The sequence below is a fragment of the Drosophila albomicans genome, chromosome 3 (assembly GCF_009650485.2).
Source record: "Drosophila albomicans strain 15112-1751.03 chromosome 3, ASM965048v2, whole genome shotgun sequence".
NCBI classification, from domain to species: domain Eukaryota; kingdom Metazoa; phylum Arthropoda; class Insecta; order Diptera; family Drosophilidae; genus Drosophila; species Drosophila albomicans.
In genome coordinates, this window is record NC_047629.2 from 10,713,587 (window position 1) to 10,732,873 (window position 19,287).

General features: G+C 34.5%; 7 protein-coding genes across 10 annotated transcripts; 4 read left to right on the forward strand and 3 right to left on the reverse strand.

Annotated features, from left to right (window-relative positions):
- Positions 1-883: 883 nt before the first annotated feature.
- LOC117571448 (xyloside xylosyltransferase 1) lies at positions 884-2,679 on the forward strand. Of its 2 annotated transcripts, none has more exons than XM_034253593.2 (2): positions 884-1,106; positions 1,171-2,679. In XM_034253593.2, the coding sequence occupies exons 1-2, from the start codon at positions 1,085-1,087 to the stop codon at positions 2,589-2,591; spliced, it is 1,443 nt and encodes a 480-aa protein (XP_034109484.1). In that variant the 5' UTR covers positions 884-1,084; the 3' UTR covers positions 2,592-2,679. The 2 variants fall into 2 exon arrangements, with proteins under 2 accessions (XP_034109484.1, XP_034109485.1); XM_034253594.2 differs by having other exon boundaries at positions 884-1,102.
- On the reverse strand, positions 2,651-5,752 carry LOC117571444 (anaphase-promoting complex subunit 2). The gene is made up of 8 exons (XM_034253588.2): positions 5,613-5,752; positions 5,075-5,558; positions 4,778-5,016; positions 4,535-4,715; positions 3,769-4,470; positions 3,439-3,702; positions 3,131-3,372; positions 2,651-2,979 (listed from the first exon to the last, which is right to left on the reverse strand). The coding sequence occupies exons 1-8, from the start codon at positions 5,673-5,675 to the stop codon at positions 2,779-2,781; spliced, it is 2,376 nt and encodes a 791-aa protein (XP_034109479.1). The 5' UTR covers positions 5,676-5,752; the 3' UTR covers positions 2,651-2,778.
- A 342-nt stretch (positions 5,753-6,094) lies between these two features.
- On the reverse strand, positions 6,095-8,102 carry LOC117571449 (adenylate kinase). The gene is made up of 4 exons (XM_034253595.2): positions 7,858-8,102; positions 6,761-6,997; positions 6,538-6,705; positions 6,095-6,470 (listed from the first exon to the last, which is right to left on the reverse strand). The coding sequence occupies exons 1-4, from the start codon at positions 7,957-7,959 to the stop codon at positions 6,255-6,257; spliced, it is 723 nt and encodes a 240-aa protein (XP_034109486.1). The 5' UTR covers positions 7,960-8,102; the 3' UTR covers positions 6,095-6,254.
- Positions 8,103-8,846: 744 nt separating this feature from the next.
- LOC117571450 (CCR4-NOT transcription complex subunit 11) lies at positions 8,847-9,994 on the forward strand. Its single transcript, XM_034253597.2, has 4 exons — positions 8,847-9,097; positions 9,159-9,298; positions 9,411-9,576; positions 9,646-9,994. The coding sequence occupies exons 1-4, from the start codon at positions 8,852-8,854 to the stop codon at positions 9,775-9,777; spliced, it is 684 nt and encodes a 227-aa protein (XP_034109488.1). The 5' UTR covers positions 8,847-8,851; the 3' UTR covers positions 9,778-9,994.
- Positions 9,995-10,006: 12 nt separating this feature from the next.
- On the reverse strand, positions 10,007-11,342 carry LOC117571451 (ejaculatory bulb-specific protein 3). Its single transcript, XM_034253598.2, has 2 exons — positions 11,223-11,342; positions 10,007-10,484 (listed from the first exon to the last, which is right to left on the reverse strand). The coding sequence occupies exon 2, from the start codon at positions 10,472-10,474 to the stop codon at positions 10,094-10,096; it is 381 nt and encodes a 126-aa protein (XP_034109489.1). The 5' UTR covers positions 10,475-10,484; positions 11,223-11,342; the 3' UTR covers positions 10,007-10,093.
- Positions 11,343-13,437: 2,095 nt separating this feature from the next.
- LOC117571446 (LIM domain-binding protein 2) lies at positions 13,438-15,735 on the forward strand. 2 transcript variants are annotated; one of them, XM_034253591.2, is made up of 2 exons: positions 13,438-13,553; positions 13,708-15,734. In XM_034253591.2, exon 2 carries the CDS (start codon positions 13,743-13,745, stop codon positions 15,477-15,479), a length of 1,737 nt encoding a protein of 578 aa, XP_034109482.1. In that variant the 5' UTR covers positions 13,438-13,553; positions 13,708-13,742; the 3' UTR covers positions 15,480-15,734. The 2 variants fall into 2 exon arrangements, with proteins under 2 accessions (XP_034109482.1, XP_034109483.1); XM_034253592.2 differs by having other exon boundaries at positions 13,492-13,578; positions 13,708-15,735.
- A 561-nt stretch (positions 15,736-16,296) lies between these two features.
- On the forward strand, positions 16,297-19,033 carry LOC117571445 (inner nuclear membrane protein Man1). 2 transcript variants are annotated; one of them, XM_034253590.2, is made up of 2 exons: positions 16,297-16,579; positions 17,028-19,031. In XM_034253590.2, exon 2 carries the CDS (start codon positions 17,034-17,036, stop codon positions 18,990-18,992), a length of 1,959 nt encoding a protein of 652 aa, XP_034109481.1. In that variant the 5' UTR covers positions 16,297-16,579; positions 17,028-17,033; the 3' UTR covers positions 18,993-19,031. The 2 variants fall into 2 exon arrangements, with proteins under 2 accessions (XP_034109481.1, XP_034109480.1); XM_034253589.2 differs by lacking the exon at positions 16,297-16,579 and adding an exon at positions 16,635-16,746 and having other exon boundaries at positions 17,028-19,033.
- Positions 19,034-19,287: the final 254 nt, after the last annotated feature.

A 19,287-nucleotide genomic window follows, 5' to 3' on the forward strand; every position in this document is an offset into this window, starting at 1 on the left:
GTAAGTTTCACAGTACTACTAAATTCAATACTAATAGCCTCTTTCCACCGCACGGTTTTCTTTGGTTTTCTTTGGTTTTTTCACGTTCAGGCCGAATGTTACGTTCGCCCCATGTAAAAACCCATAAGAAAAAAAGTCGGTTTTTCTACGTTCGCGAGCTAACAAACAAACAAAACAGCTGACATTAAAGTGCGCCAAGGTATGAAAATAGAAAAATAAAAATTTTATTTTGCTTTTTAAAGCAAACTTTTTATATTTTAGATGAGCCAAAAAACTCGAAAGCCGTCAATATCGTGGAGTGGCATCCACGAGGCTATGTTGTTCGAGTTATGGGAGGAGAAATGTAGTGCCTTTTTTGACCAATCCACAAAGGCGCTCCACAAGGATGCCAAACTCCTCCCTATTAATTCGAAAATTATCTTCAAAAAATGATTCGTTGTTTCCAGGAACATCGCGCTCCTAAAAACACCCATGCCGTTGCTAAAAAGTAAATGTATTTATGTAAATAATACATTGCTGCCCTCCATTTCGTTAAAATCCTCATAAAAATTCTGCAATTTAATAAAATTTTCCATTTTCAAATGCGCGTGCTGTTTTTTGAAATGTTCGCCAACTCGTGTTTACATTTGAACAGCTGATATTTCAGGGCGGCCATATTGAGAAATTTACCGTTGCCCATATTTTTCGGTTCGTGCAGATGGAAACCCCGAAACGGGACTTTAAAAAACGTAGAAAAACTGAGTGAGGTGGAAAGAGGCTATTAAAATCCCGGGCATATTATATCGATTATTTCTAATCGACAATAAAATGACCAGGAATCAAGGGTAATCGATGTTTTTGCAACCCTCCCTGAGAGCTTATATTTTATGGTGTAATATAGAATTAAACGGGTGGTCACTCTGGATTGGAGGTTTATTGATCAAAAGAAAATGTTGATGTTCTAGATTTTGAATTCAACTATTTATTAAATAAATATGTATTTTGTAATTTTATTTCTAAAATTTCCATTCAGTGTGTTTTAGTGAAATATGAATATTTGAATATTATTTGGTTTGCGGTGAAGTCAACCAACAAAAAGCGCTGAATGGGGACTTATGTTTGTGTATGTACGTGCATGTATAATATTTGTATTTGAATTTTGAATGGAATTTGTTGTTATTATTGTGGCAGGTACGGATGAACTTATTACTACTGATCTTAAAATGGCAAAGTACGCTTTCTACAACATCAGTCGGAAATATAAAACCTATCCGGCCAATATTAATATGGAATGCAAGTCTCAATTGCTGGACGAACACGAAAATGTGACCTTAATTGTAAACCGTAGAAGTGCAGCACGTCAAAGCCCTAAAAGGTGGACGACATTTCGATGTCGATGGCAAAAAAAGCTAGCGATATCATTGGCATTGATTTTTATTGGTCTTCTCATCATCTTTACTTACACGGATCTACTGTTTCGCAATAAGATATTCTCGGTATTTCTGTCCAGTCGCTTCAATCAAATTACAAATGTTGCTAAACTCCAGACAAGTTATCCTCAAAGTGAACAACCACAAGGTCTAGGTGGCGACGCATCCAATTCGAATAATCCAATCGTCAAGCCCATGCAATATCTACTAAACTATTCATCGATGCATCTGAACAAAACATCATCGTCCGACTATAATATATTTGTTATATACACTAGAGAAAACTATCGTCTTCAAATGAAGTTCGATCTATTTGCACATAGTTTATTTAAGCACACCAATGCGCAACTGCATTTGCATATTATCACTGATAAGGAAAGCGAGATGTCTGTGCTAGACATACTACAACGGAAAATTCGAAAATTTCGTAGAATAGTGATATACACGATGTACGACGTGCAGATATGTTCAAACATTATACAGGATATAACTGCCAAACTGTCTCCATATTTCAGTTCCATGCCCAATTCATATTATAGCGATTCACTTTTTTTCCTATCGCTTGGCTTGCATCGCATTGCCGACAAAAGCATAAGTCGCGCGATTCTCTTCGATTGTGATATTGTTTTTCGTTCAGATGTTCGGTTATTGTTTGCAGAATTTGACAGATTTTTACCCCATCAACTATTTGGGCTGGCGCCGGAACTTACGCCAGTTTATCGGCACATACTCTATCGTTATCGTGTACGATTTCCGAAATCGAATTTTGGGAATCCGTATCATCCTATGCAATTAGTTAAGAACAATAAAAATAGTAAATTGATAACGAATCACAACAATCATGAGCGTCATGGTTACCCGGGCCTTAATTCTGGTGTAGTACTTATGCTTTTAAATCGCATTCGAGACTCAAAAACGTATTTGGAGGTGCTCACACAATACGAAGTGCATAGATTAGTTTCAAAATACTCCTTCAAGGGACATCTAGGTGACCAGGACTTTTTTACACTGCTCGGGTACGAGTACCCGAACCTAATATACAGATTAGATTGTATATGGAATAGACAGCTTTGTACGTGGTGGAAAGATCACGGCTATAGTAATATATTTGATGCGTACTTTCGTTGCGAAGGCGTTATCAAAATGTACCATGGTAATTGTAATACACGCATTCCTGAGTAATAAAAACGAAAAACTATGTAAACCCCATGTATTCATTAAATAAATGCAATTGTATAAAATAGCATTGTACATATTTTAATTGCAGCTTTTATTCAACAATTTCAGCGAAAGGCTTGCAGTCGCCCTAAAATAACCTTTTGATGTTTAATGGAATATCAAATTAACTCTTATATAAAAAGGCGATAATTTACTTTGCCAACTGATAAACTCCACCTGAAAATAGCAATTTATGCTCTCGTACTTTGCGCTGTAGAAAATGTTTTAATTCATCTTGTGTGAACTCAACACCTCCGCCGTTAGAAGCGAATAGTTTTAGCATCTGATGAATGCGATCGATTGGCATTGAATCCAGATTTGTTAGCATACCAACAATGTACGACCAAAACACCTGAGGAATATAATTGTTACTAGGGTTTTAGCTTGTAAATATAGTATAATATGATTAGCTGCATTTTCTCCAATTTAAGTAGCAGCCAAAAATTTGACGCATACGCTCTATCGGGACTGCTAAGCGAGTTATACCATAGTTTATATATTACTTGTAGTTCTTCCTCGCGTTGGTCACTAGCAGATGCCATTGCAGACTCCAAGTCCTCTTCGTCAGCATCTGTAATATTCATTTCTTCGAATTCAATTTTTTCAGATTCCTCTTCCAATAAGCTAAAGACACCAGGCTCTGTTTCGGTAATCAACCCATGGTTTTGCCAGAAACTAATGCGACGTCTTAACGCAGATGGAGGCACCTTAATCAGGCTACTAAGCTCATCTAGAGTCCAAACGCCTTTTGAAGACGAAAAAAAAAGAATTAATTTAAAAGTGGCTTTACAAATATGTCAGCTCTACGTACTCTTATGCTGGAAATGGTAAATAATCACTGCCTGTGTGGGAGGCACAGTCATTTCCATGACTCGTTCGCCAATTTCAATGACAATATTGACACGTCCAGTCACAGTACGCCAATTTAGAGTACGATTTCCTTTGTATGACTCATATGCTTTGGTAAACTTTTTAAATTCGTTTTCTAGTTCCTCAGGCAATTGTAAACTTTCTTTATTAAATGACGGCCAGAACTGCGCAGAAATTATTAATGATGTTATATCAAACAATGTACCTAAATAAAATATATTAATGTTTATAATAAGCATTACATTAATTATCCAAGCAAATATAAACATACTCTCATTGATGTTGCCGTCTCCATGAATATGAGCATTGATTCTCTTTGAGTCCGTTACATCCTTGAGCATGACTTCGCAGCTATGCAAGAGAGATTCTCCAAATCTTATTTTCAGTAATTCCAGATTACGAATTTCTTTTTCCGAATTGAAATCAAGTTGAGACAGTAAACGGTCGGCCATTAAATTGCGGTACTCAACCATAAACAACTCTTTACTGCCGTATATATCCACAACCATTGATATAATATCAGCAGATCGAATAATTTTCGAATTATTCATTTGCAAAACATCAGGATCAATGCCGAAAGGATCAGGCTCCCAATTTTCCCAGTTGCTAAACTCGTTGAGACCCGCATCTTTGCCATCCTTGATGAGTTCTCCTTTTGCCAGCTCCTCCGATAAATCTGTTGGACCTTCTTCTGTTAAGCCAGTGACTACTCTTCGGACAGTATCATTGCGCTTTCGCAAATAATCCTTGATAGGAGCAGTAACTATTTCTAATATCACGCCAGTGTTATCTAGGTGGCGTATTGCCTTTATAGCCGCAACGTAGCCTGTCAATATGTCCATAGTATTGACACCGGGATGCAAAATTCTGGCCTCTAAGGCACTTCGCAATGATTCAGTCAAATGTACTCTCATGTCAATTTTTTCCATGCAAATTTTTAGGTCCTCAATGGCTGGCGTAGAGTCTGGGTAATCTGAAAACGGAAAAGCTATTAGCAACTACAACTACTATTAGAAAATTACACTATATGATCTTGCCTATAATTATGCTGAAGAACTGACTAATGACATTTTGTGCAAATGTTTCATACATAAAATATGTTAATTTGACTTTGAATGCTTGCACAGATTCAGGAATTTGCTCATTATTAATGTCATCCCCCGATCTCCACTCGGTAAATATGCTAGTCAACCAAGTCATTACCACATCGTTTATCCACTGTCAATTAAAATAAAATTAAAGCATTTATGCTACATTTTGAAATAGAATAATTTACTTACGGTTTCAAGTTGTTTTAGGTGACTTCTATCGAATATTCCAAGGCATGTATCATTAATGTGCTCTTTTATTTTTAATTTAATCAATATGGTTAAAGCACTACCAGCTAAGCGATCAATTAAGCCCATCTCAAGTAATTTTAAGTTTGTGGAATTCACCATTTCCGTAAGCTGTTGGCAACAACACTGATCATGATCATAATTGCAACCAGGACAAGGAAGTTCAGTAAATACTTCAGAATCTGAAAGATATTACAATATTTTGTCGCATTAACACAGTAACAACAAAGAGATAGCTACCTATTGTCGTCGACGATAATATGGAGTCCTTGGTGAATAGACCATAGTGAACACTGTAAAAGTCGCTAATGAAGCTGTTAAAAGTGGGCGGCAAGCGAGCTAACAATGCGTTTCGTAGAGTGGATTTGATGTTCTCCACGTCCGATGATGATGCTGCGTTTTTATTCAGTCTTATGAGGCGAGGTTTCATTTCCAATAAGCACCTATACCCATCATACAGTTCGTTTACTGCATCGATGAACTTAGAAAAAAGTCCGTCCTTTGCAGTAATCTCTGCGATTGTCATAACTTGGTCTGACTTTTCTTTAGGCTCGGCATCGGACGCCAATTGTTTCCACAATTTTGGGGCAAGTATATTACGAACTGTGGATTCAACTTCCAAATCCAATATTGCCGTAAATGTCTCAACGCTTCCCAGGCTATTCAGATGCCGGTAAACATCTTCAAAGACTTCCTTTTCAATCTCTTGCAGTGGATACACAATCTACGGGCATATGCTATAAGCGAAAAATATGCAATGACTATTTCACTGACTTACCTCGCCATTTAAAATAGGAAATATCTTTAGCAACTCTGACCAGACTACAGAAAAATCTCCCATTATTTTATTGTGCGCTTAGAACGAGTTCAACCAACATAAACAATGTACGCTTTCAATAATGTGACCGCAAGCTAAAAAACAAAAGAACTAATTTTCGTCCAGAAATATACCATTTCGATAATAACCAGAAGGTTTCACATCCAGGTAATTTAATAAATCTTCTCATTATTCTAATATGCAAGTTTAAATAACATCAATTTTATCATATTAAAAAAAATCACAACAAATTAATTATTATCGATTCGTGTATAATATTAAAAATTATTAAAACACACACAGCGATTTTCAAAGAACGGCTATTAATTTACGAATATCAACACACGAGATTCAAATTTAAAAGAAAAACATTTTGAGGGTATTATTAAATCGGTAGATTTATTGATATAGTAAGTGAAGTTTAAAAAAATATAATTTGGAAATAGTTTATAAACCCGTATTTATTTTCAAATCTGTACAATGAAATTCTGCAGTGCCACCTTGTCAACTATTGATAATTACATTCAAAATTCAACTATTTGATTATCAAAATGAAATAACAGGCAGTATCAAAACTAGCAGTATAAGTTGATAATTTGCAATTTACAGCTTATCTTTCGCTGCACATTTTCGTAGGAAAATCGAGTCAATCGTAGAAAAGACGTCGCTTGATTTTTTGGCAGCATCAACTTTAAAATGCAATCCTCTCAAGCCATAATAGTCAACCAAAGGTTTAGTTTGCTTGTGGTAGGATTCAAGACGCTTCTTAAGCGCCTCGGCATTATCGTCACTTCGCCTCATCAAAGGCTCACCAGTAATCTGTTGGAACCATAAATAAAATCCTACAATTATTAAAAATAACACAATAAATATTTCAATTATTTACATCGTCTTTCATCGCAATCTTCGGCGGTGCAAACTCTTCATGATAAGAACGTCCACTTGCTTGATGAATCAATCGACCCGTTATTCTCCTGACCAGCAAGTTATCATCAATAGCAAACTCAATCACGGCATCCAAGCCTGTCTTCCTCTTGTCCAGCAACTTATCAAGCTGCATAAAATTATGAATTAATAAACATTAAAAACGAAAAAGAAAATGTTATTACCTTCTCAGCTTGCACGACCGTTCTAGGAAAGCCATCCAAAAGAAATCCGTTTTTGCATTCCGGTTTATCAAGATTGGAATCAATCATATCAACGACCAGCTCATCAGACACAAGTTTGCCTTCATCCATAACTTTTTTGAGCTCAGCTCCAAGCTTAGAGCCAGATGAAATTTCTGCACGCAGCATATCACCGGTTGATAAATGACACACACAAAACTTTTCTTTTAGCATGGGTGCCTAATAAAAACGAGAAGTTCATAATTTTATTACATAAACATTAGACGTTTGTGAGTATTCCAGTTAATTAACAATCAGTTGTCAGCACAAGCATTTTTGATTATAGTCCATATGTATAGATTTTTGAATAAATGATAAGAACATTTCATTCTAATGCAATTAAAAATTTCATAATCTGCGCGTGATATCGAGAAATTATATACATACATTCATACATTAAATGATCATTCAATGGTATTAGCTTTAACTATGAAAATCGATAAGAACAAAGGTTAACTTTTTTATCTTACTTTTTTACATATTTAATTAAAATACTCAAGCATTTTAAAAACACATTTATTTTATGTATTGCGCTGGTTTTCGAAATGTTCATTAAACGACTATTCCGGTCGGTTAATAGATGAGTGATTTTTAGGAAACCTTTCCTTAACAGTTAGAGGTCAAATCAGGCATCTCTTGCAACATGCGTGAATTCGTATATTCAATTGCTCGATGGCCATGTATGTGTACTTAGTATGTGTGTGCTATTATATACATTTGTGCAAAAATAAGTTAAAACATCTTAGAGCTGGGTGCTAAATCTTTACTTCAGCACCACATTCTAAGATGATCTACTTTTTAATTGTCTATTTATAGCGGAAGCCGCTTGGCTTTGGCCGAGAAAATATTGGCATGCTGGCATATACATATGTACATATGTATTGCTATTGTATGTATTGCTTCTATCGCTTGAAAGTTCAAAATACATATAACAAATACATGCGTATGTATGTATCTATGTTTATCTACTTGTGAATAGGTTTGATATCAATATCAGCGCGACCACTGGTCACTGTTATATTATATAATATTTCACCCACCTGTGTTCCTTTGCCAGAGCCTGGCGGGCCCAAAAGAATCGCGTTGACTCCAGAGCTGCTGGGTTCGTAGCGTTCCACGGGTACTGATGCATTTGGCGCCATTGTTTTATAATTGCTTATTTTTAATATCTTTCACTGTATGCAGGTATTAACCTCTATTCATAACTTTTAGTTATATTCCTTGATAATAACAATAGCCGTCTTATACGAGGTTCAAGGGTTGAGTCGTCAATGAGCGAACGAACTATTCGCGGAACTGAACTATTTTGAACTATGGTTTAAGTGATAACAGAGCACGCGTCTGAATGAAGTTATCGAATTTACTAAATGTTTGCATTGACGCTAGTCTGTTTCCACTGCTCTTACGCATAGGAATTGTGAATTTTAAAATGAAAAGTATTAAAACATAAATTGTAAAAATTAATAATCATAAAGTAATTAATTTTAATATTCTTGCCATATTGCATTTTGGCCAACAATTAGTATTACTAATTTAATTTTAGAGTACAAAACAAAAACAAATCGATAACATGAACAAAATATACTCTGATTATATTGTCCACCTCTAGGAGAAAAAAGAAAAACAAACTATTTGTAAATGATTATTTTTAACTGTGCAAGTTTTATTGATTATAAGATTCTTCGTATTGAGTTATGGTAATTATATTGATTACTGCAACTATTGCAATCAAATCTATCATGATTCAGAAGTAACATGGGTTTTTAATTCTCATCAATCCGATATACACATATTGACGTTGATGCAACAGATTAGTTGAATATTAAATTTTTTGGCTTTATTCATTGCCTAGGACAGCAATTCATTATTGTTTTAAAACATTTTCTGTATGTAACTAATAATTTGTTTCAGATTTTCAGTTGGATCAAATTCGCTGTGTGATTTGAAGATGAAATCAGTTTGAGCTTCCCAACTAAGTTTACATATCATTGGAACTCTATACATATATTAAATTTATATTCAAATATAGCCATCATGTTTTTGTCAATCGCTCCACCATTAATGGACTTTGAGGATGAGCTGTTATGGATCAATCCGTCAAGCAGCGAAAATCTAAATGTTTTATATGACAAATCAAATTACGTTACTCCAAACACAAAACTGTTAATTGAACAAGCTTTTATTCAGCCATTAAGTCTTCAAGATCAACAAATTTTATTTGATGATTTACTAAAGCAAAATAGAAATATTGCGCATCAATATGGATTGACACCAGCTAAGGTATTTTTTCGGGTATTTTAAAAATGTTGGCTCCAAATTTACAATCTTATCTGAATTGCAGCTTCCTCAACTAGTTGAGAACAATCCGCTTATTTCTATTGAAATATTACTGAGACTAATGTTGAATACCGACATTACGGAATATTTTAACATACTTGTCAATATGGATATAACTTTACACTCTATGGAAGTCGTGAATAGGTGAGTGCAATGATGAATAAATGTGATTTGATGAATTAGCTCCACTATCTTTCACTCTTTTATCCTTCACTTAAATGTTACTACTTCATCATTAATTAATATTGCCTTGCAGATTGACAACATCCTGTCCCTTGCCAACTGAATTCATTCATTTGTATATTAGCAATTGTATTTCAACATGCGAAACTGTCAAAGACAAATATATGCAATCCCGTTTGGTCCGATTAGTATGCGTATTTCTTCAATCGTTAATTCGCAACAAAATTATAAATGTTAAGGTAAAGTATCTCTAATTTGCAGTTTATAAAGCAAAATTTATCTATTCATCAAATTTTCAATTATTCTAGGAACTGTTTATAGAAATTGAAGCATTTTGCGTTGGATTTAGTAAAATTAAAGAAGCCGCTGCTCTATACCGACTAATAAAACATTTGGAGTCAGGCGACACAATTCAAACAACAAATTCGTTATCTAAATGAGTACAAGCAATTACAATAAATCAAATATTAAAAAAAAAAACTGGTTTTGATGCATGCTAAAATCGTTTCAATGGAAAAACTATGGACAGAAACTAGACTAAAGTTTAAAGTTTATATCACAAAAACACTCTATTATGAATGTGCTATTAACAATGTCGAGTTAACGACAACGATATAAATCAATATAAGTTAGATTCACTTTACACTCGCAAGTAAATAGGCTTAAAAGTTACCACATATATTATAGGTCTTTATTATAGTCGACTAATTATTTTCATCTATTCAAACTGAGATTTGATTTTTCACTATGATTGATCTAAACATTAATGCCGGCTTTGTTTGCACGCTCCTTGTAACGCTTAATGTATAGATCCTCAGGATCGTATTTGGCTTGCAGCTGCTTCCATTCTTCAGGCTTCTTGTCGATGATAAAGCGCACAACTTTGTCCGTATTTATCTTCTGTTTCTCGCTGCACTTGCTGCACTCGGTTTTCAAAGCATCTGGCAGGGATCTCTTAAGCTCTCGGCCTTCAGGACTACACTTGCCCGTATCGATCAGACATTTAAAATAATTATCGAAAAGTCGAGTTGATTTCAAGATTTCATCAATATCAATATTATCATATTTTGTGGTATATTTCTCCTCAGCTGCAACGCACACTATCGCCACGGCGAGAATCACAAAGATAGCTTTCATTTTGAAAACCCTGCAAAGAAAAATACTTATTGTTAGGATTTTGAATTGATAACAATTATAATGTACTTAAATAATCAGTTAAATAATAGAAAATGAGTGCGTCACTGTCTAATTTATTCTTAGTAAAGAAATGACTTAGGACACGAACTTAGCTAGCCAAGAAGTTCGTATGATATTTTCCAGTAATCAGAATAATTAATGCCGCTTATTATTGATGTTAGATTCAGATGACTTGGTTCAATTCAGATAACAATGTTGTCTTTTTTTAAATATACTTCATTAACGATAACACAACTTTGGGTAACGAATGAACGTCTGATCACATTATACAACTAGTTTAACTACACTTCAATCCTTTTAGCGCATTTAAAACTATTCAAGGTCGACAACTCATGTTCATTTCTGAAAAACTAATGATGCATATCATGTTTATGCATATCGTACGAGTATTTACTTTATTAATTTCGGATTAATAAGTTGTTGGATAATCATATAATGAAATGGAGTCAAGGCTACCTATCCAATCAAATTAAATACGATGCAAACAAAACAAACGGAAAAGTTTCCTTTTGCTTGTGTTTATTAATGGTTATTAAATAGGCACACTATAATAGACAAACTATTATAGATCTATTTACTGTATTATTATCGTGCATAAATAAACACAATAGACATCCAAATTACTAATTGAAAATGCAAATATAGTCTTTTGAATACACGAATAACTAAATATGTTAGAGAAACTTACTGTTTATTTGTGCCAGATGATAAGTTTGAGCTTCCCACTCAAACAAGTTGTGTTGTAGTGAAAAAACTTGAACGAACTGACGAAGAACTCAATGAGGTTCGCTTTTATACTTAGAGACAACAAGATATATGTACATATATAGTAGTAGTCGTCGTCTACAACTTATATGAGGTATACTTATAACTCGCTTTTGTATGCACTTCACTGCTTTTAGACTTTAAAACGTAAGGCCTTCTCGGTCGAATGTCAAACCAGTGATTAGTCTAAAGTACATTATTAAGTTAGTATATATATTTTTCCCACATATCCATATAGCTATATATATATATACATATATTTATTATTGTTTTTATTGACGTATAGGTACTTAGCAATTTGCAATTAAGTGTTATATTAGAACCTATTACATTGTGCGATATGAATCATCAGAATTGAATATGCATACGCATGTGAATATAGTGTAACGTCGTGTACATATATTTTAAATGATCGTATGTTTCCATCTTCAATTAAAAAATATAGGCCAGAAATATAGAAAGGTTATGATTGCACAATTCTTCGAATTCCCAAAAACATTATCCATTAATATTAATAATACGATATTATTTTCCTATTTGCTTCCAAACTAAAATAATCATCTAATCCGGTGTTCGTAAGATATACTGTATACCAGTGATAACAATAGTGTTGACGTTCTTTAGTTTATATTCAGATAGGCTGTATGGTAATATTTTACTAACACAGGACATATAAGAATTAAGTGATCACTCTAGTATAGAAGCGAATTGGAAAATAATACCAACACTTGTAATTCTTCAGTCAGGAGGCGAAGGAAACAAGACGAAATCACAAATTTCAGGATAACCACAAGGACGATTGGCATAAACTGCAAGTGGATAGTAGTCCTTCTCAAGATACTTCATTTGACACTAGTCCGGTAAGGATCGGACAGGACATGGCCGAGATACAATCTATACTAAAGAAGTCCTTTTGTTGTCTGCAGGTCATTTGTCCTTTTTCATATGCCAATAGTTTTGTGCCAAAGGACATCACGATCGTCCTTGAAATCGCCGAGATACGTTGAATTATTTTAATAATTCATCAAAGCTATTTTACATATGGTATAATAATTCTCTTGTTTAATGCAGCAACTTTTATGAATAATTTTAAAATTTTATTAAAATTAAATATACAAAATAAGATAAATTAGGTATTATATATATGTCTATATATCTCGATATTATTTTATGGTATGACAAAATTTAAGAACAAACTTCATCTGCGTAGGTCCAACGTGAACGCCGACACCAAAGCTTAGTCTCTCGAACATTTATTGTCTTTAAAATCTTGTTGTCCATAAAGACATAATTATAAAGAAAACACAATTTCTTAAACAATTCTACCTGTAAAGTAGAAATATACTATGACATTGACAGAAAAGTGTGTATATTCTTGATTGTTAAGTTTCGTACCCTTACTGTATTTTAAATATAATTATTTTTGTGCAATACATTTTTTTCACTTGATCAACATGGAAACACTTTTAAATTTCACAAATAGCTTTTAGCTTAAAATCTAGAATATTTTGATATTATTTTCAAAGAACTAATAATAAATCTAATAGTACTATTAACCAATTGTAAAACCATTTTGTAAGTAAACATGAGATACATATACAAATTTAAACATTTTTATATTACATACATTTTTTTTTCATATGCATAGCGGTGAAATTAAAGGATATTGGTATAAAAATAATACAATTAGGTTTTTCTGTTTTTTGTTATTAAATATTTTATTTTATTTTGAGATTCGTTTAATATTTTATTTTGTATTCAGTGTACAATGAACCGTTTAATTATAATAATGTCACAGTTGCACGTCAATCAGATAAAAGTATTGATAGTAGTAATTTTTGCGATTATATACATATTTATTAAATTCCCACAATAGTTTTTTTTTATTTGTTTTAAGTGTCAAAAATATTATTAAATCTATTTTTCAATATATTGTCATTGTGTACCAATAAGTAATGGAAATTGAATCAGCATGCACATTTAAATAAAATGTACTTAGTTTTAAATTTATATCAAATTTGCAGCCAATTGGATAAGTTTTGACAATTACTAATATTTATCAAATATATTCTACTTTCCGAAGTGGAAATCACGACGATACCTTGTCTGTCTTCGCAACCTGAAAAATTCGTAGATATACATATTTTAATGGCTCTTATCGATATCAATTTTATCGAAACGACTTCGATTATTTCTGCTGGATAGTAGATACATAATTGCTTGTGGGCTTGATTATTTTATTATAATTTTATAGGTACGTCAGTGTAAATTGTTGACAGGTGAATTCTCAATCGGGTCTCAGAGTGATTACATTAACGCGTGATTAGTGTGTTTATTATTTCGTTTCCATTCGCTATATTTTGCTGCCATGTAGAGGCTTTGCTAATATTGATTCTAATGTATTTTAGATTGAAACGGATGTTATCAAATAATTGCTATAGGGATGAATCGTAGAGGTTTAAATACTGGAAACACGATGTCTTCTCAGGCCAACATTGATGAAGGCAGTTGGAAAGGTGTTTCAGAAGGCTCAGCTATGTTGCCTTCCACAAACGCATCAGCTCTAAACCCGGACGCCAGCAATCAGAGCGGATTTCCCCAGGGAGGACTACCATATAATTCCAGCGGCAATCAATATCCACAAGGTGGACAATCTTCACCAGCTGGCAATCAATCGTTGGTATTTCAAAATTCTAATCAACCCGGATCAAATACTCCGCAATACACTTCATCTCCGGCCCCCTCGGGGTCATCAACCCCTGGTCCAGTTGGAGTCGGCTCGCAAAATATACAGGGAAACTACTCACAATCATCGACCGCGGCAAATTTCAATGGGCCTGTTGGCGGACCATTTGGATCACCATCATCTGGCCTGGGACAATTCAGTCGGCCAGCGAGTTCAGGTACACCATTTAATAGTGGGCAAGCTGGACATTTTTCGTCACCAACAGTTTTTGGTGTTGGTGGCCAATTTAATCCAATGCCACCAGCATCACCGTTCGGCCATGGTGGCAATCATCCCATGATGGGCGGCCCTCAACAAATGGATCGCATTGATCAAGGCTTTCGAAGACATAATTCATACTTTAGTCATACGGAGCATAGAGTGTTTGAGTTAAACAAGCGATTGCAGCAACGAAACGAAGACAGCGACAATTGTTGGTGGGATTCATTTACAACTGAGTTCTTTGAGGATGATGCCAGATTAACCATCTTGTTTTGCTTGGAAGACGGCCCCAAACGATATACGATTGGACGCACACTTGTTCCACGGTTTTTTCGCAGTATTTTTGAGGGCGGCGTCTCCGATCTGTACTTTCAGCTGAAACACGCGAAGGAATCTTTCCACAACACATCCATAACACTGGACTGCGATCAGTGCACAGTGATTACGCATCATAAAAAACCTTGCTTTACAAAAGTATGCGCAGATGCCCGATTAATTCTTGAGTTTATGTATGATGATTACATGCGCATTAAATCGTGGCACATGACTATTAAGGGACATAGTGAACTGATTCCTCGGTCCTTCATTGGAACGTCACATCCTGATCCCATACTCATGGATCAAATCACAAAGAACATTACTCGAGCGGGCATAACCAATTCCACTTTAAATTACCTTCGATTGTGCGTTATCCTGGAGCCGATGCAGGAGCTCATGTCGCGTCACAAGGCCTATGCTCTGAGTCCTCGTGATTGTTTGAAGACCACGCTCTTTCAGAAATGGCAACGAATGGTCGCACCACCCGGAAAAAAGGATCCCCAAAGGCCGCCGAACAAGCGTCGCAAAAGAAAAGGCTCAAACTCCGGAGGCGGCAATAACTCAAATACCCCGCCAGTCGCAAACCAGAAAAGGTCCCCATCAGGACCCAGTTTCTCGCTCTCATCGCAAGATGTAATGGTTGTTGGCGAGCCCACATTGATGGGCGGTGAATTTGGCGAGGAAGACGAGAGGTTGATAACCCGATTGGAGAATACGCAATATGATGGCACTAATGCTGTCGATCACGACAACCATACTGGATTCGGACACGCGGATTCGCCCATTTCTAGCTCGAATCCATGGACAATGGAGCGAGGTGGCAACATTCCAGCTAGTCCTGGAAATCCATCTGGACCACAGAACAATGCAAATATAGCGGATATCGATAAAAAGAGCCCAATTGTATCGCAATAGAAACAAATTCAGAACAGAAGAACAGACACAGACCTAAATGATAATTTCATTTTTCGATATATAGTACATACATACGGTGAAATGTATTTTCATACTTGCATGTAAAAATCTATATTTAAATAAAGTTTCGCAGCTTTAGGAGATGTAAATAAGAATATTAATTAAACAATTATATATGTATCAATGTAATTTCAAAACTTTATATAATATTATATGGAAGCAACCAACAAATTTTCGAACCTATTTTATTTAAAACGTCTTAAGCCAGCAACTTTAAGAATCAAGTGGAGTTTTCAACTAACCAGTTTACTTTATAAATGGTGTAATCAACTGTATATGATCGCATACCTAACTTAATTACATGTAAATATGTGTAGATAAGTATTTGTATGTAAGGATTTTGATCACAAAATCAAATAAAAGTCGGCATCTAAGGATTTCCACAAATATACTTTCCACAAATATAAATATGAGCGTTCATTTGATAAAAATTTCCTTTTATTGTCAGATTTGAGTCCAGAAAACATTTTTAAATATCATTACCCTCTAAACATTTGGATTAACATTTATAACTATTTATATGTAATATTCAATGATTATTAATATTCGCAAATATTTTGACGGCAACTAACGCTAATTTATTTTCTAATTATTATTCTTTTAGTATATTGAAATGAAAATTCTAAATTCATTGCTTTCGAGTTTTAACGGGATTATATTATAATCGGAAAAATAATTTCAAACAATACATTAATTGCGTTAGGATTGCTTATACATTAATTAATATTAAACGTTTTCTTCATTAATTGTATTTTAGCTTTCACGGACCTCAAATTGTATACATTTCATTTGAAATCACAGAAATTTCGCACATATTGAGAAATGATCCTAATTATTTGATCCTTCATAACTCTGGTCCCATTTATGGTATAATGTGTAAAGTATTTAATACTAAAATTTGCAGTCATTTCTGTCTTCGGTATGTTTCAATATTCATCTTGCGGTCACGCTGCTAAGCGAGAAGTTAAACGGCTTTGAAATTACTTTACGACTGATTAATATAAGAATATTTTGACTTGAATTATTTAATACATTTATTGGTAAGTTGTTAATTAGTGCAGCGTTGAACATTACTAAATTATGGAATGAAAAGTGCATTATTGATCATGCTGAAACCAATATGATGTGCATGTACATTGCACATACACATGTGTACCCAAGTGCAGTGAATGAACGCAATGTACAGTTCTTAGTACAACAGCCTATTGTAAGTGATTTAACAGCATTTAAAATTGCAATGCATATTTGTATATATGCATATGTTGCATAAAAAAAATCGCACGGGCGACAATAGTCAAATATTCGCACCCAAGCCGATACAGTGGTCAACAAAAGTCGCCATTCCACTGCTACCTGTCGCTCTGTGATAGGCATTGTGATGCAGTAATTTGCTTTTAGTATTTTTTATGTAACTCATTACGTTTAGGTTTAGTATATCTAGCATCTGAAATAAAATTACTGTATATACTATATATTATTATTTTTCAGATAAATATGACGGATAGTTACGTTAATTTAAGCGATGTCGAGATACAACGGAAACTAACGCAATTGGGATTTCCGAAAACTCCAGTTACAGAAACCACCAGACCATTACTGATAAAGAAATTGATGAAACATATGAAAAATGAGAAGCTTAAAAAAGGAAAAGTAACAAACTATGTGCTTTACTCCAAGGATAATAATAAGCCACAAGTACACAATTCGCCACCAATTGAACTACAAGAATATTCGAATCTCTTTGATAATGGGCTTGAAAACAACAATGATATTCGAGCCTATAAAAATCCGACGGTGTTGTACAAAAATGATGTAAATGTGAATTCAGTGCAGAGCTCTGCCTCAAGGATGTATGCGCCACCTCCTGTTATGGCTTTAAATTATGATGATAACGAACAACATGCTTTAAATATTGCCAACAAATTTCGTAAACCGCGCTCAACAATACCTTGTGGTACCTCATCGTCATCTACATCCTATGCAAAAATCAATGGCAAACCCAACATTTGTGATGGTGGTGTTGTAAATCGACTGCTTAGTTTTCGAGATACCTCTACAAAAAAGAAAAAATTCAACTCCAAAGATGGCTATAGCACAGTCCCGATGTCAAATGCGTTTATTAAAAATGGATTGATCCAAAAACTTGTCGCATTCGATTTGAAATCGTTCCTAAAGAAACCTGACATTAGTTTGCACATTATACCACATGTACTTATTGCGTCCTTTGTCATATTTCTAGCGATGATTTCTGTTTTGTATGTGGCAAAGAAATTTTACTTGAGCCCCATTTCTCGCACTGACTTAAGATATACGATATGCGGACCCAACGATAAAGACTTGCTGTTCTCTTCACCGACAACTGTCACATGCATTAGTGAAGACCTATTCAAAAAGGCCGTGTACATAAGTGAGGAACTTTTCAAGTACTTAAATGAAAGAGCACGGTTGCATCACTGTATTGATAAGGAGCATTCACCAACACTTGAACTGGATGATTTGAAGAAAGCGCTAAGTGAAAACAGTAATGTGCTCAAAGGCAACACTCAAAAAAAGCTGCTGGCCACGCAGTATTTAATTGGTCAAAATCCACAATGGATGATCAAGACGATTGTCTCAACGCTAAACTCATCCGATGACATATCATTCGAGTTGACGGAACCGAATCTGCCAATTAAGTGCATTATACAAAAAAAAATGTCACGCTTTTTTACTGCTATCGGATTGCTGCTTCTCGTGGCATTAGTTTGCTTAATTGTTTATCTTTCCGTGGCTTTTTATCGCATAAGACAAAAGGAAAAACTTTTGGCCGCAGAGCATTTTATCAAGGACATAATCAATGAACTGATGTATCAAAGTTCGGTATCGGAGAATTCGGAAGTTATAATTAATGAGTTGCAAGACAAACTCTTACCAGCTCACAAGCGATCGAAACTATTGAATTCGTGGAATAAGGCTTTAAAGACGCTTGAGGGAAACGATAACCGTGTGCTCTTTGGTATGATTGCCCGAAATGGCGAACAACTTCGTACTATGACATGGAATAAGAATTTAGGTAATAAGGAAGTGAGTACCTCAAAAAAATGGCAAAGTTCAGCATTTGATAACTCTAACAAAATCCTAAATCCGCCAACGTCTTGCTTGAAAATCAGGCATATGTTTGATCAATCCGAAGTTGAACAACCCAACCTGAGACAAATGATCGTTGAATCCATATTCGAAAAGGTTGGCTCAAATTGCAAAATATGCGATGTTCAACTTGATAAGCAATCGTGCTGCGTTTATATTCGCTGCGCAACTGAAGCTGACGCTGGAATGGTTCACAACGAAATCAACGGATGGTGGTTCGATAAGAAACTAATTTCAATCAAATTTCTGCGACTTGAACGCTATTTAAGTCGTTTTCCAAAATCTTTAGCTGAACCCATATACTTTAAATCCCCCAACATAAATTAAGTTGTTTATCTTAATAAGCTTATATAAGATTTTTAAATAAATATTAAATTTACTATTTCGAGTTTTATATTTTGTTCGACAACATTTTTGGACTGCAATAAAGGGAATGTAAATGAAATATAGCAATCAAATTTTAAAAAGAGTGTAAGGCTTTAGCTGTTATATCGAATTATATTACTCAATAAATTCATTAAATTAGCGAACTTTAATTGTTCCCGGGATTACGATTTTGAACTAGTTGTTTAAATGTAAGAACTCAGTTCATTTAGTTCCATGACTAGTTCGATCATACACT